Raw genomic sequence first — 14,178 nt, 5'->3', positions numbered from 1 at the left:
GGCGAAAAACATACTAAAATTAAAAATGTTTAATTCAACCAAAATGATGCTGTGCTGGAACAACAGTAAATGGCTAACAATCACTAGTCACCAATATATCAATATAATAGCTTATATGGCACAGCTGGTTTATAATTATGACAGAGAATCAAAACAAAACAGATCAAACATTGTTCATAAGATGACCAACAACACAATTAAGTTCTAAAATAAGTTATAGCTGTAATATAAAAAGAAAATAGTCTGTGTATTTGTATTATTATGCATCTATTATAAATATTATGAAAATGTTATTTATTAATTACATATACTTGAACATACTTCAATTTCATGTAAAGGTTTTCTAATAAAACAGTTTAAATCAGTAGCTTACAAACAGTATAGTACAGTTAAATAGTGTCTTTAATGGCAGATAAAAGCAATTTTTTCAGTCGTTCATAAATTTTGGTAGAATAGTTAGCTGCCCTCATGTGCAGAGTAATGATTCATAGCCACAGGACATAATGACATTTTAATCAACAGAGTATGTTGATAAACTGTGTGCAAGTAAGTGCAGGTTTTGTGTCTTCAGAAATATGTTATTTTGCATGTTGGGAACATCTTGTGGTGCTGTTGTCGTTCAGGAGGTCAGTGGACTGATTTGAGTATTGGTGTGGAGATTCATCCTTCAGCGGGTTTCAAGGCATGTCATTAAGGGGATTTCGATTTTGGATACAGGTTTTGATACAAGAAGAATATGTCATTTTAGGGGTTCATTTGTTTTCCAGCCAATGATTTGAGTTATTGTTTCGTTCCTCCCAGCAGATCTGTCCCATAAACAGTCCATATGTCCAGTGTCACTATATGGTCCTTAATTTAAGGACTTTAGAGAGAGCAGCTCTTGCACTGGAGTAGATGAGGTAGGAGCCATCGGTTGTGTTAAAAAATTCCCAGTCTCTGCAGCCATTGGTGCGGAGTCTGTGCACAGGGACAAAGCCCTCATAACCCTGCCACCTGCAAAATACACATTTATGAAGTTATTAAAACATTTTCAAGAATGCATTGCATTGTCAGATCATCAATTTACTCTTATGACGATTCCTTTTTTCATGAAATATTGCAGTATTTACTACTTATACTTGTATCTTCTCCTCTCTGATGACGTGTAGGCTACTGGCGCGAAGGCGAGACAACCTCACGTGACATCACAGCAGTAGCAAACCACAACCTTCCAATCAATTCCCGATGGACAAAATCAAGCCCCGCTCTACATTTTTTCTTGTTTCGATAACCCATTTCACTTTACGTCAGATTCACACAGGTCGTCGACGTCAACGTTTGATGGAGGCCGTGTCCAAAGCTTGGTGCTGATGCAACCGTCATAGTGACAACAGCCAATCAAATTACATTCTGGTGTTGCATGAATGCAATTGGCTAGAGTCTACGGTTGGGTATTTGCATAAGGCGATCTGATTGGCTAACGCCTGTGTTAGCACTTGAAAAGTTACAAATTTCTGCTAGAAAAAGCATCGCCAGTGACGCGACGCAGCGGAACCCACAATTTAGTTTGGCAATATATGATGTCACCCATTCAAAGTAAATGAGAAGCATTAACGCCTGATAAGCCTTTTATATGTGCCACAATAGGAAAGAAAAGACTATCGCAGCTTTCCCAGTTTTTGCTCAGCCTCAAAAAGGGACAATTTTAACACGCTATAAAACATTATCTGTGGGGTATTTTGAGCTAAAACTTCACATACACATACTTGTAAAAAGGGGCATTATACTGCCCCTTTAAAGTTACAGTGTGTAATTTCAGGCACACAAGTGGTAACAAACAGAATTGCAATCTGGCTGTTTGGTGCAGGACTATCTGTTTAGGGAACATTTGCCTTTGCATCTTTAACCATGTCTGACAGAAAGACATTTACATTAGTTTATTCTCTGTAGAATCATCCAAATCAACCTAAGATGATATAAGAGGTTGTTTCTTTTGACCATTTTTTATAATGAAACTATACAAATTTAAGACTTTGAGAATGACATTTTGAAATAATATATGGTACATTTGAATGTCTTTTAAGAAATATCTATGACTCCTGTTATCTCTTGACTGTCACCGTCCCACAGGTGGGACGTTTGCCATTATATATTTAAAACAATAATATCTTAGTAAAAAACCTAAAGTAATATTGACAAACTATATAGCATTTGAAAGATAACAATCTCTAGTTTTTATATTTGGTGGCTGTTTTCTAAAATAAATTACAGAGGAGCAGTAATTTATCAATTTGCAACAATAATATTCCATATTCATTAGGAGTGTTTAGGCCTTTATTTTGAAATAGCAATAAACATGAAAAATCATAAAAGATTGGAAGAAACCTCAGTTTGTTTTCATGCCAAGAGTTCAAAAGGTAACACCAATTCAATTATATGAGAAAAAAAAGGTCTGAAAATGTTTTAAATATAAAGAAAATTATTATAGATTCTCGATTTGTGATGCGGCTGCGAGCTATAACGCCCATATGTGGTCTTTTTATGCATTTATTAGAGGTTGAATTCAAATCAAATACTGCCAAACCACCCATACTACTTCTGAATAGGATGTCTACTTCATAAGTCGTATGAAAATGATTGAAATACATGGTTCAGATCACTCAAAACATATATGAAAATGGAGGCGCTCTTATATGGGCAGTAATGGAGTCTGGTGTTCACCTAGTGAAAAAGTTGGGTACTGCGCCAAATTAAAATCTTACTGAAAGCTCATTTTTTGAGATATCAACCTAAAATTCGGAACGCAACTTGTTCAGATTTTTGGCTTTCATTTTCTTGCAGTTTTAGAGTGAAATGTATTTTGTAATATATATATTTTTACATACAATATTAATAATTATATTTTTACATTGGACATGTTCATAAACTCAAACTTATATAATTTTTTCTGTTTCACTTTCATAATTTCTACAAAAATCTGGCAAATGTCTTCTTTAAAACAAGACCAACCATAGCTCTATATCCCAAGCATTCTAGAATTACAACCATTTAAGTTTGGATAGTGATTTTTATATGCGACAAAAGGGGGGTGACAGTTGTGGAGTCTGCAGACCCACATTTGAAAACACTGGAGATTTGAAAACACTGGAGATCTACTTTTGTGTTCCATGGGTGAATGGAAGTGAAAATTACATGAAAGTTGTCATTTTTCTCAGCTTCATTTTATCTCTTCCCTATATTTTAAGGCAACAAAAAAAACTATTTTCGTTGCACTAAGTGTTAGATGCTGCTATTTATACTAAGCGCAATTAGTGGCAATACTATTTGCACCTCAGTGTATTGTAGTATACTGTACAATAAAACTATGCAATAATAACAACATATTCAGTGCATCTGATTATATTTATTAAAAACACACTAACCCTTACTGATAATGAAAAAGCCGACGGCACTTATCTTACCCTCCACATCATTGCTCCTGTTATCAGCGGGATGTCTTCTGTAATTTTGACTGGCTCGATCAGACAACGGTGGACGGAGTTACTGTAAATAGCCTTGGCCAACAAGGCGGGCTTTTTGCAGTTGGTGTAAATTGACACTCCATTATTTTAATGTAGACTGGATGAGAGCTTTACCTGTATATAACACTGTTAAGAGAGTATGAGGTTCCATCATATGAGTTGGCGACCACCAGGAACTTGTCATCTCCCACAGTAAAATACTCCCAGTCCAAAGCACTGAAAGATCCAGACAACAAAGTGTCCCTTAAATAAAAATATGACGGCTAGAAAGTAAAGAGTTTTTTTTTCTTTCTTATGAAGGCCAGTTCACAATTCACCTGTTCGTTTCAATATCCTGAAACTTGATGAAGGTCTGAGATGCCACACTGAGCTCATAGATGGTGGAGTTGATGGAGTACTGAATCTTCCCTTCTTCCGTTAGCATCTGACTGTTGGCAACAGCCAGGAAAACCCTGTTTTCAATCCGGAACATCTCCCAGTCTATTGCCCCAAATGTCTGAAAGGACAAAGAGAGAATTAAATGGCAAACCCCAGAATTCTTTGTAGCCATGTTAATCATGTCCCACACAAACACTATTCAAAAGTTTGGGGACACTAAGATTAAAAATAAATTAAAAATAAGCCCAAGGCTGCATTTATTTGATCAAAGATAAAAATAATAATAATATTATTATTATAAATGTTTAAAACAGTTGAGCTGCTTAAAATTCAATAAAAGAGAGACTTTCTTTCAAAAACATTAAAAATCATACCGACCCAAACTTTTGAACGGAAGCGTATGTCAATCAGGAAAAGGTTTGTGAATGTATACAATATGTGCCCTTTTTTTTATTGTGATCATGATCATGATGAAAGAAGATACAATAACATAATTTCACTCACTGTAATAGACTGATAAGGCTGAAACATCCCTCCCAGCCAGATATAGATTGTAGAATCAATGACTGTTGATCTTCCATTGAAAGTATTTGCGACTACGAGGAAGTAATATGGGCCGATAGTGAAAAACTCCCAATCATAAGCACCAGCGGTCGGGATTGTCTGATTGACCTCAAAAAACTGGGTAACTGGGTTCCACTTGTAGATAACACTGTTAATATTATGGTTTCTCTCCCCTTTGAAAAAAAAATAAAATAACATATATAAAACCATAAAACAATTATTCAGTCATATAGCCCATTGTAACAGAAATCCACATGGACTGGCATGGCTCAGTTTGGATGTAGTCCAACAGATGCAGGTGTATAGATGGGGCCTGTATGGTTATAAAGTGCTATGAAAGGTTACTTTTATGCTTGTGTTTCCGCTTTGATCAATGCCAGAGGCACACGTAAGAACTTCACACGAACGGATGAACACACACTCATAAGCAAATAGAAATTAAATGCAGAATCAAAGTGAACCACAAACAAGGAGAACTTTTAGCCTTAAAACGATTTCCTTGGTGGTCTTTTTGTTCAGATTGTGTGCCTCAAAGACCATGGATTTGTATGAGATTTGTATGGAATTCAATTTTAACCTTCTTTTAGAAATCGTATAAATGAACTTCCTCCCGTTATTGTTCAACAGACAAAAGCTGTGGAGTTACACAGGACAACAACAGTGCCACATGAGATGACAGACATGCATTGAGCTGTTCTGATAAACATTACCTTGCCTATGATTGGCCACGGCGAGGAAAGTTTCATCTTGAATGTTGAAAGCCTCCCAGTCACGTGCGCTGTGTGTGTTCAGAGTCTGATAGTGAATGAATTTCAGCTTCCTTGAGCTCCATTTATATATGACCGACTGCTCCTGGTTCCCTGCATCCTTACTTCTGCAGTTTGCAACAACCAGGAACTTCTGTTACATGAAAATGGCGGTAAGAAATCATAACAGTAGCTTCAGTTAGTTAAAGGGTACTGTGATGAAAAACAAAATTAAATTGTAATGAGTTTTACACTTCATAATTGTTGGTAGTTTCTCCATCTCCACAGGCCTTTAATTATCCAGGCTGGATTTCAAAGACAGAGGAAAAGGGATGGGCTGATGGGAGTATTTTAATGAATTGCCTCTACCTCAAAACTTCAGTTTAATGTTTCATTGATTTATCTTTAATAACTGGTCACTGGAGCAATTACAAAGGCTTCCTCCCTCTACTTCACTTTAAATTGAATATGAATCATATTATCTTTGACTTTCAAGAAGAAAAACATATGGTTAATTGCACTGCAGGTATGAACAGAGTTCCATACGGCTTTTCCAACTCTTGACTGTAATTATGCAGTAAGTTACGGTGAAGAGAAGCAGGTGTCTGCTGTAAATTTTGGATAAAGCATCAGACAAAATTAATTTCTGTTATTATGCACATGTGATTAACAACATTAAAACTTGAGAGTCAGGTCTCCACCCCTTCTCCCACTTCATAACCACATCAAAAATCACTCTAATGTGTAAAGAACAGCTGGGGATGCACCCCACTCAGAGCAAACAGTCGTTCAGTACACCGCTCCATCTTTTGATAGTGCTAGCAGCTGTTCCCATTGACAGCTCAATCAATATCACAGGTTTTCATTTATACAACAGTTAGTTCCAGTCCTCAAATGTTATATATCAGTCCAACAGCACTAACTGTTTGTATCTCTCCTCTTGCGTATGTTTGTTTCAGATATACTGTCAGACTGTGTAATAGTGTTGGGGATTTTCCACTATTTTTTACATTTTAATGAGTGAATCATTTACTAAACCAATTAAAACACAAAATGAGCCATTGAATCATTCACTTAACCGACTCGTGTAAAAACACTTATTCATCCAGAACACTACTATGTTTTTTGAGGACGGCTGATTGTCCTGTGAATTCATTTGAGACTGTTTTTGTTGGTGGAGCAAAAATAGACAAAGTAACCGGTCCAGCAATATTTTTTTCTAAAATGCAAATTACTCGATATTTGCTTATTTGACTGTTGTATAAGAGCAATAACCCAGCTAAAAGGGAACATTCTCAGAATGCTCTGGCAAGGTTCTTTCAAAGTTATGAACAAAATTCTTCCAGTTATAATAAAATGTTCATTCAAATTGATCTGCTATGTTCTCAAAATGTTAACATAAAACCTTAATTATAAATTGTTCATCTAACTTTTCGTCTAATTATTTAAATGTTACTACTTATTTCAGAATGTTCAGAGAACATGAAAATTCAAAAGAAACATTCCAATAATGTTTAAAGAATGATCAAATGGAATGTTCCCTTAATGTTTTTATAACCAAAAACATTAACTAACATAACTAACATTACATAACTAAATGGGAATGTTAGCTAAAAGTTCTTAGAACATATTTTTGTTAGCTGGGATCACATTCTGTTGGTAGCATAAAGTCCACACACACCTTTTTGCCCACTGTGAAGTATTGCCATGCTTGTGCATCGTACGTGCTGATGTTTTGATATCGTTCAAACTTCCCATCTGTCCATTTGTATATTCCTGAACCAAGGTTGGAATCACGGTTGGCTGTCGCAATGAAAAGCCCTACAGAAGGGATGTGGAAAACTTCGATGTCAAATGTCTCAGAACTGGTGAATAAATCCTGGTGATCCTCCACGTAATCCAGCTTCTCTTTCACTGCAGAGATGCAATGTGATAGTAAGATACCATACAGTGAAAAGTGAAAGTGACATGACTTGGAATTTGTCCAAATTCATCCAAGTTAGTGCACACACATTAGGAGTAGTGAGTGGCAAACACACACATTGCAAAACGTGGAGCAGTGGACAGCCATTCACTCCGGCACCCGGGGAGCGATTGGGGGTTAGGTGCCTTGCTCAAGAGAACCTCAGTCATTTCCAGTATTGAGAATCGAACTCGCAACCTTCGGGTACAAGTCTGACTCTCTAACTAACCACTAAGCCATGACTGCCCCATTAAAAAATGAAATACCTAATAATGATAATAAATCATAAAGACTGAAATACCTATTTCAAACTATAAATAGTAGCTATACTGCAACAAACTGCAAATTACTGTTAGAAAATCACCTTGCAGCATTGTGAGCCACATAATGCCATCACAGAGAAACAGTCCTTTCTTCAGTGTGCTGAACCATAGCTGTCCCTCCTCAGAGTGTCCACAGGGAGGACTCACACCCGCAGTCACTCGAACCTCTGCCTCTGTGCAAAATCACCAGAGATGTTCAGTTTCAGGTATTATATCGTCTGAATAAATACTGTCAAAGACAAATATATTAACACCTTCCACAGATGGATGGTAGGGAGCTTAGTTTTCACCACGTATTGCATGTCATTTTAGAAGAATTAGCCTATCCTTTTGGTTAGTTTTGTATTATATGATTGCAATTTATAACCTGTACTCAAAATTTATATTACGTATTTACATATTTTATAGTTTTAATATCCAATAAATAATAGGCATAGTAAGGTGGTTGTTACACTATATGTTCCCTGTGTCTTGTCAGCACTTTTGTTGTACTTCCCGTTTCTAGTGCCATGTACTGTACTGTATGTAGTCTTTTGTAGTCTTCCCTATAGATTAGTCTTATTGTTCCCAGGTGTGTTTTGATAGTTTATTATCCCCTGTGTATAGTCCTTTTGTTTCCCTTGTTTTTGTCAGTCGTTGTTTGCTGTAAGTTGTAGATGGCTGTTCCCTGTCTTCCTTGGTTCTTCGTGTTCCTTGGGTTTTCTGGTTCTCGTTTATGTTTGTTTAATAAAACAGATGATTCTCTAGATCTTCTTTAGATCTGTTTCTCACCTGTTATCTCTTCAGCTCCCTCATTTTATTGTGGTTGAGTAGCTACTGACGATAGATAGATAGATAGATAGATAGATAGATAGTAGACTACATTACATAATGGGAAATACAGCAAACATGGCCTCTCACTGCCCCGTGACATGCTCTCAACAGGCCCACAGTATGCAGTATAACAGTGATCTCTGCACAACTACACCCTGCTTTCAAACACCAGCACTTCATCTGAGCCAGAGAGAAACTCAAAGCACAAGGCTGTCAGTCAATGTCAGCGGATCAGTAACAGACCTGTGAGATAAAGTTACTCACATCCCCATACAATCACAGACCTGTGTTTACAGCTAAAACACACCGCATTCCTGTAGGACTTCAAGATATTACGTAGTGGACATTATAAACCAACTATACTACCCGCACCTCTTCAATATCAGCTTTCATTTAGTCGTTAGTCATCTTCAAGTTACTGAGCAAAGACTTGTGAATGAATTTATGGAGATGCTACCGCTTACATGCGAAAGCAAACCATACATATGATAGTGTGTCCCTTCTTTCTACATACTCAAAATATGTAATTTTCCATCACCAGCGAAGTATATACTTTTAGTGATTAGTATGCATATTGACATGCAGCCGATGATAGTAGTGTTGATGTTTTAGCAGTCTCACCATAAGGGTGAAGGGGAAGGTCGGTGAATGATGGTTTGATTGGCAGTTGTAAGAGAGCCTGAGGAACAGAGAGTGCAGACAGCCGGGGCTCAGATGAGGGACATATTCGTGAGGTAGCATCTGAACCAGGTAACAGAACTAGCTGTCGAATCAGACCCTGTTAATAAAAATAGTGGAATGAACCATTACATTTAGACTTCTAAGTATATTTAAAATCTTAATAAAATAATAAAAAGCATTGAAATGAGATACGTACAGAAAATAAGCCATTCCATCTCCTTCTGCTAGCAATGAAGAATGTGGAACCAGTTGTATCGAGATCATCGGTGAAGGGGCTTTCAAGCACTCTGTTTGAGACCAAACAGAATCATTTATAAGTTTATGCAACTAAATGAAATATTTCAACACATAAACACATTGCCATTTTGGATCATATTTAAAATGATACAACCTGACATCTACAGTATTCCCAAAGAGTCTTACAGCTCGAGGGGTCTGCCACAGTCTACAGTGAGAATTGTGTAGTGTCCCGTCACTGCTAAGACCACAGTGTGCCAACGGTTATCATCCAGTCCTACTGCCTTGAAAGTGATGCGCTTCTTGTGACCATGGCCCTTCTGGAGGAAGTGAAGATTGTTTTGGGAAAGTCGCAGGCCGAGGAGCAGCTCATCTGAATCTCCCGCCAACAGTGTGAAGATGTATTCAGTCTTCTGCACATCAAAGAGTAAACAGTGATCGCTGGCACTATTCAGAAATTTAAAGCATATTCTAAGAGAAAAGGCTTTGAAGAATCTTTGATGTTTTCGAACTCAAACTCAACAATATCTTCATCTTTTTTGTTCTCACCTCAGGAGTCATTTGTGGGATTTTCAGTGTGACAACGATGGAGAACTCGGCGGGAAAGAAGTTACAATTAACGAAGAGCTGAGATGCAGGGAAACTGAACAGCTGTGGAGATCCAGAAAACTGGAATCCTCGAGAACCTCTGGACTGGACTATATGTATCCCGTCTTGCGCTGTGCCGGTCCCAGGAAGCACCCGAGACAGCAAGTCCAATTGTAACAGATCTGTAAAAGAAATTCACATAAATTCATCATAAACATGTGCATGTTTTATACTGTTTGCTTTATAGAATTATGTACTTTCAGCTGCAATAAAATACCAAATTAATAATTAAATGGGCATGATTGTTTTGAGCTGAAATTATTTAATCATGTGAAAAGAAAGAGACTGTAGAGAGAGAGACTGACAATACAACTATACAATTTGAGAGAATTATTCTAATGTTATATATTTGATTATATTATATCAATTATATCTACATTATAGTATTCTAGAGAGCCACATAATAATGTCTTTAGGACAAATTAAGATTTCAGTATCCTGATCAGCCCTAAACTAAAAATTGAAAATAAAAAATAACTAGCCCTATATGTAACAGAATTTTAAGACAAAGCCATGAATATTGTATTTATTCATATATTGAGATGGTAAAAATTATACTTTTATGACACTTTGATGACAGCAAAATTATATGAAACCACTCAATGAAAGAGTCACATAAAAGATCAATTAAGGTAAACCACATATTGGATAGACATACTCTGCCATTCAAAAGCACAACTGTTTTCAACATTGGCAATAATAAGAAATGTTTCTTGAGCAGCAAATCATCATATTAGAATGATTTCTGAAAGATCATGTGACACTGAAGACTGGAGCAATGATGCTGAAAATCAGCTTTGCACAGGAATATAAGTGCAATAGAAATATTTTTTTTAAATATAATGTATAGTATTAAATAGTCATTTAATACTATAAGTGAAACATTCAAAGGGCAAGTGCTCTTGTTTTGTTTAGACCCACTTAAGTGCATCAAAGAGGGAAATGGTTAGAGTGAAGAACACTTTATGGATCATATTTCAAAGACTTCAGCAAAGTAAAAGACACATTTTGGAGAGCAAACAAAATATCTCACATTCACATATACTGCTCAGTGTTTTCAGTGTTCTGGTAGACTTCACCTGAGATTCAGTGGACCTGTAATGCTTTATAAGAAAACATTGTATATAGTATATGACTCTCATAAATCTTATTTCTATATTAATTAAACTTATGCATGATGTTCCGTTTGATCACAGCTTAAGTCAGATTGTGCGAAAAGCTGTCAAAATCTTTGCCATTTATTATTATTCAGCATATTCAGTGGGATAAAATAACATCATAATTTTATTGAAATATAAATAGATCTGTTAATAGATCTGCATCTACATGTTAGCAGACCTAGTTTGCCCAGTGGGATACTAAATCTATTCCTGTTCCATTATAAGCCCCTTTAGATTATTCAAATAAAAGCATGCAAGACAGTGATTAACGGTAGTAAAAATGTCCCATTTTCACAGAGAGTCACTAACAAGTAAAGTTTTCTGACATTTAATTCAAGCAACAGTTGCTACAAACAGTGAGCAGAAATACATGGTATATAATTGCTCCCTAATTGTCATTAAATGGTGCATGACCTCTTTCAGATGAAACCACTGTGCAACACCAAAAGTTTTCATAGAGTGGTTTACATCAGCACCTGGAAACCACATCTAATCTGTGTCTTCTGATACACCTACATCCCCTGTGGAAACCGACATATTCAGAGCGGCTTATCCTGACTGAGTAAATAAACCAAAAACAGGCTGACTTCTGACAATATAGTAATGTGACAATTACAATTGATTGACATTTGTGCCTGGATTTTTCATTCTTCTGAATGAACACGAACATCAAATGTAATAATTTTTCCGTAATGGTTTTCTAAACATAAAGCCCATAATCCAATGGCAATTTAGTAGAAAGTCTGCAATAATTACTAAGGATAACATGACTCAAATAGTGTCTTTAACAACTAGGACAAGTTATGACTGAGACTGGACTTTTTCCCAAATAAAATCTGATAAAAAACTTATTATTATTCTTCCATCAAATGCTGCTAATAAATGTCTGTTTATCTGCAAATGTGAAATCAGCGAATAGGTCTGACCTGTGCATGGTCTCCATGGTCCAGACTGGCAGGTGATGATCCAGGAGAAGAGCGCACAGGCCAGCAGCAGCAGCTCCGACATCAGGCTCTCCACTCTCTCAGCTCCATTCACACATTCTCAAAGCCCAAAGACCATCCTTACATCCGCACGGCTCACAGAGCTTAAAACACAACAAATCAATGTTAAGGATGAGAAGATATCCAGGTGTCACTCCTAATTAAACTGGCATCTCATTTCCTCTAGTAGATGCTGCGGCCCTCTGATGTCCTGTTTTAATCTTAATAAGCATTACAGTGAATATATTATCAAACAAAATAAAATACAATGCACTTTTCTCACAAAATACATTTTCAAAAATCCAAACTTCTCTTGAGAGTCTATCAAAACTCCATGACTGTGAAGAACGTCCTCCTTAAACGGTGTCCGGCTGAGGTCGCTCTGCTTTGCTGTACATGTCAGTGTGCTCTGAAGGGGAGTGTAAACTCCACCTGTGAGTTATGAGCAGGGAGAGGTGTTTTACCCCTCAGACATTTAAATGAGAATAAGTCAGCTGTAGAATGGAGGGGGTTGACGTTAAAGAGAGAGAAAGGTGGGGCGAAATGAAGCACACAGGAGAGGGAGGCTTTTTCCAGCTCTTCTCTCATGTCTTAAAGGTTCATGAGGAATTCCCCACTGTTGTACATGTGTGTGTCAAGTTGCTCTTGTTCTAAACTGCATGGCTCTTTTCGATTGGTGTGATGAGCACTGTACCCCGAGGACTCTTCGTCAAGAAAATATCCCTTCAAATCAATCGTTTACTCACCTGCATCTTAACCCATCAAACCATGTCTTGAATAACACCCCATGTGACTGGCTGGAGGGGAAACAACACATACACATGTTTACAAGAAAAAAAACCTTAACTCTTCTAATTTGACAAATACAGTTCTGGTCATCATTAATAATGGTTAATTAATGATGCAATAGTGCTGGTATACAGTTCAGCAGCAATGGGACTATATGTTATTTTCATATAAATCTGTTTGTGAGTAAAAGGGGAGTTCTGTAATTTTGCCTGAAACAAGAAGTGGATCATTTGTTAGTCAGAAAACAAAAACTGTAAAATAACATATAAACTCAATAATTTTTTACATTCTCCTTCATTCATAACTCTAAATCTACCTACCATCTTTTGATATAAGAAATGTATTTTGTCAGCAGTATCATAAAAACACTAACATTTGGCAAAGAGTTTTTCATATGTAATGTACATGAAGCTACACTGTCACAATAACTGCATTGGAACCTTTATTTGTTTATTGCCATCATATGGTGATAATTATTTTGTCAGGAATAAAGTGCTATAAAGCTAATGGCTGAATAAGTACTTAGCCTACTTTGCAAGCCCTAAAAAACTACATTCGCCATGTTGTCATTATCATGTGACCTACCAGCGTCAGTTGCGTCGCTTCAATGCCATTCACAAATTCTCTCCCGTGGCCTCATGGGATAGTAAAGTGTCCATTGTATGCACACTTCAGAATCTCGCCGGAGAGTAGTAGAGAAGATTGCCATTTCTGATGCAGCCACTGTCTAAATTGGACATATATTATATCTATTAATGTTTAATGTGTCAAATCTTTTTTTCCCTAAAATATACTAATCAAGGTAGCCTATATTAAACTAATTAAGTCTAAAATTGATTTAATAAAATAATGTTCATGCATTTCAACCTTTCAATTAATTAAACGATTTAATTTTGACAATGAAAACAATAAAACGATTAAAAAAATTGTACATCAAAGCACTGAGGCAATAATAAGAACACACTCTGTGCTTTTCACATATTTTGTCTTCAATGTCCTTCATCAAAGCTGCTCCAGCTTTGAAAATCTGACATGGATTCTGTAGGTGTGAAGAAAAACAAAACATAGATTAGGTTAAGGAAACAAGAGGAGAGCGAGTTGGAATGACAAAATATTACATAAAACAAAACTGCAAGATGTCGAAGACACTGTCAAATGTTTGGTTGTGTTAAAATTGACTAAGTTTAAAGGAGAATAAAACAGAAACTGCAACACGAGGGAAAATGATCTTTCAATGTCGACATTTATCTGTTCTTTCTTCTAAAAATCCTCACTGATTTTGTATAGCGATGCCAAATATAATTTGAGTTAAATCCAGCATAATGGATGCAACTCTGCCATGTAAACAGATGTCAAATAGTGTTCAGTCGCAGCAGTTAAACCCTAAATTCTT

At 36.4% G+C, this 14,178-nt stretch overlaps 1 protein-coding gene across 4 annotated transcripts; it reads right to left on the bottom strand.

Moving 5' to 3' along the window:
- Positions 1–14: 14 nt before the first annotated feature.
- On the bottom strand, positions 15–12,448 carry tspearb (thrombospondin-type laminin G domain and EAR repeats b). 4 transcript variants are annotated; one of them, XM_077216651.1, is made up of 14 exons: positions 12,280–12,385; positions 11,940–12,100; positions 10,887–10,956; positions 9,755–9,975; positions 9,392–9,618; positions 9,165–9,255; positions 8,909–9,065; positions 7,516–7,647; positions 6,870–7,102; positions 5,153–5,342; positions 4,383–4,615; positions 3,818–3,996; positions 3,615–3,716; positions 15–993 (listed from the first exon to the last, which is right to left on the bottom strand). In XM_077216651.1, exons 4-14 carry the CDS (start codon positions 9,764–9,766, stop codon positions 840–842), a joined length of 1,710 nt encoding a protein of 569 aa, XP_077072766.1. In that variant the 5' UTR covers positions 9,767–9,975; positions 10,887–10,956; positions 11,940–12,100; positions 12,280–12,385; the 3' UTR covers positions 15–839. The 4 variants fall into 4 exon arrangements, 3 of the variants coding, with proteins under 3 accessions (XP_077072766.1, XP_077072764.1, XP_077072765.1); XR_013197178.1 differs by lacking the exon at positions 10,887–10,956 and having other exon boundaries at positions 3,441–3,716; positions 12,287–12,407; XM_077216649.1 differs by lacking the exon at positions 10,887–10,956 and having other exon boundaries at positions 12,280–12,448.
- Between the last annotated feature and the right edge of the window lie 1,730 nt (positions 12,449–14,178).

Source organism: Siphateles boraxobius, unplaced genomic scaffold (genome assembly GCF_051911475.1).
Source record: "Siphateles boraxobius isolate OS27281-9 unplaced genomic scaffold, OSU_SipBor_1 7, whole genome shotgun sequence".
NCBI lineage: Eukaryota > Metazoa > Chordata > Actinopteri > Cypriniformes > Leuciscidae > Siphateles > Siphateles boraxobius.
The sequence above is the reverse complement of the archived record's forward strand: the minus strand, read 5'-3'. Positions and strand labels throughout refer to the sequence as shown.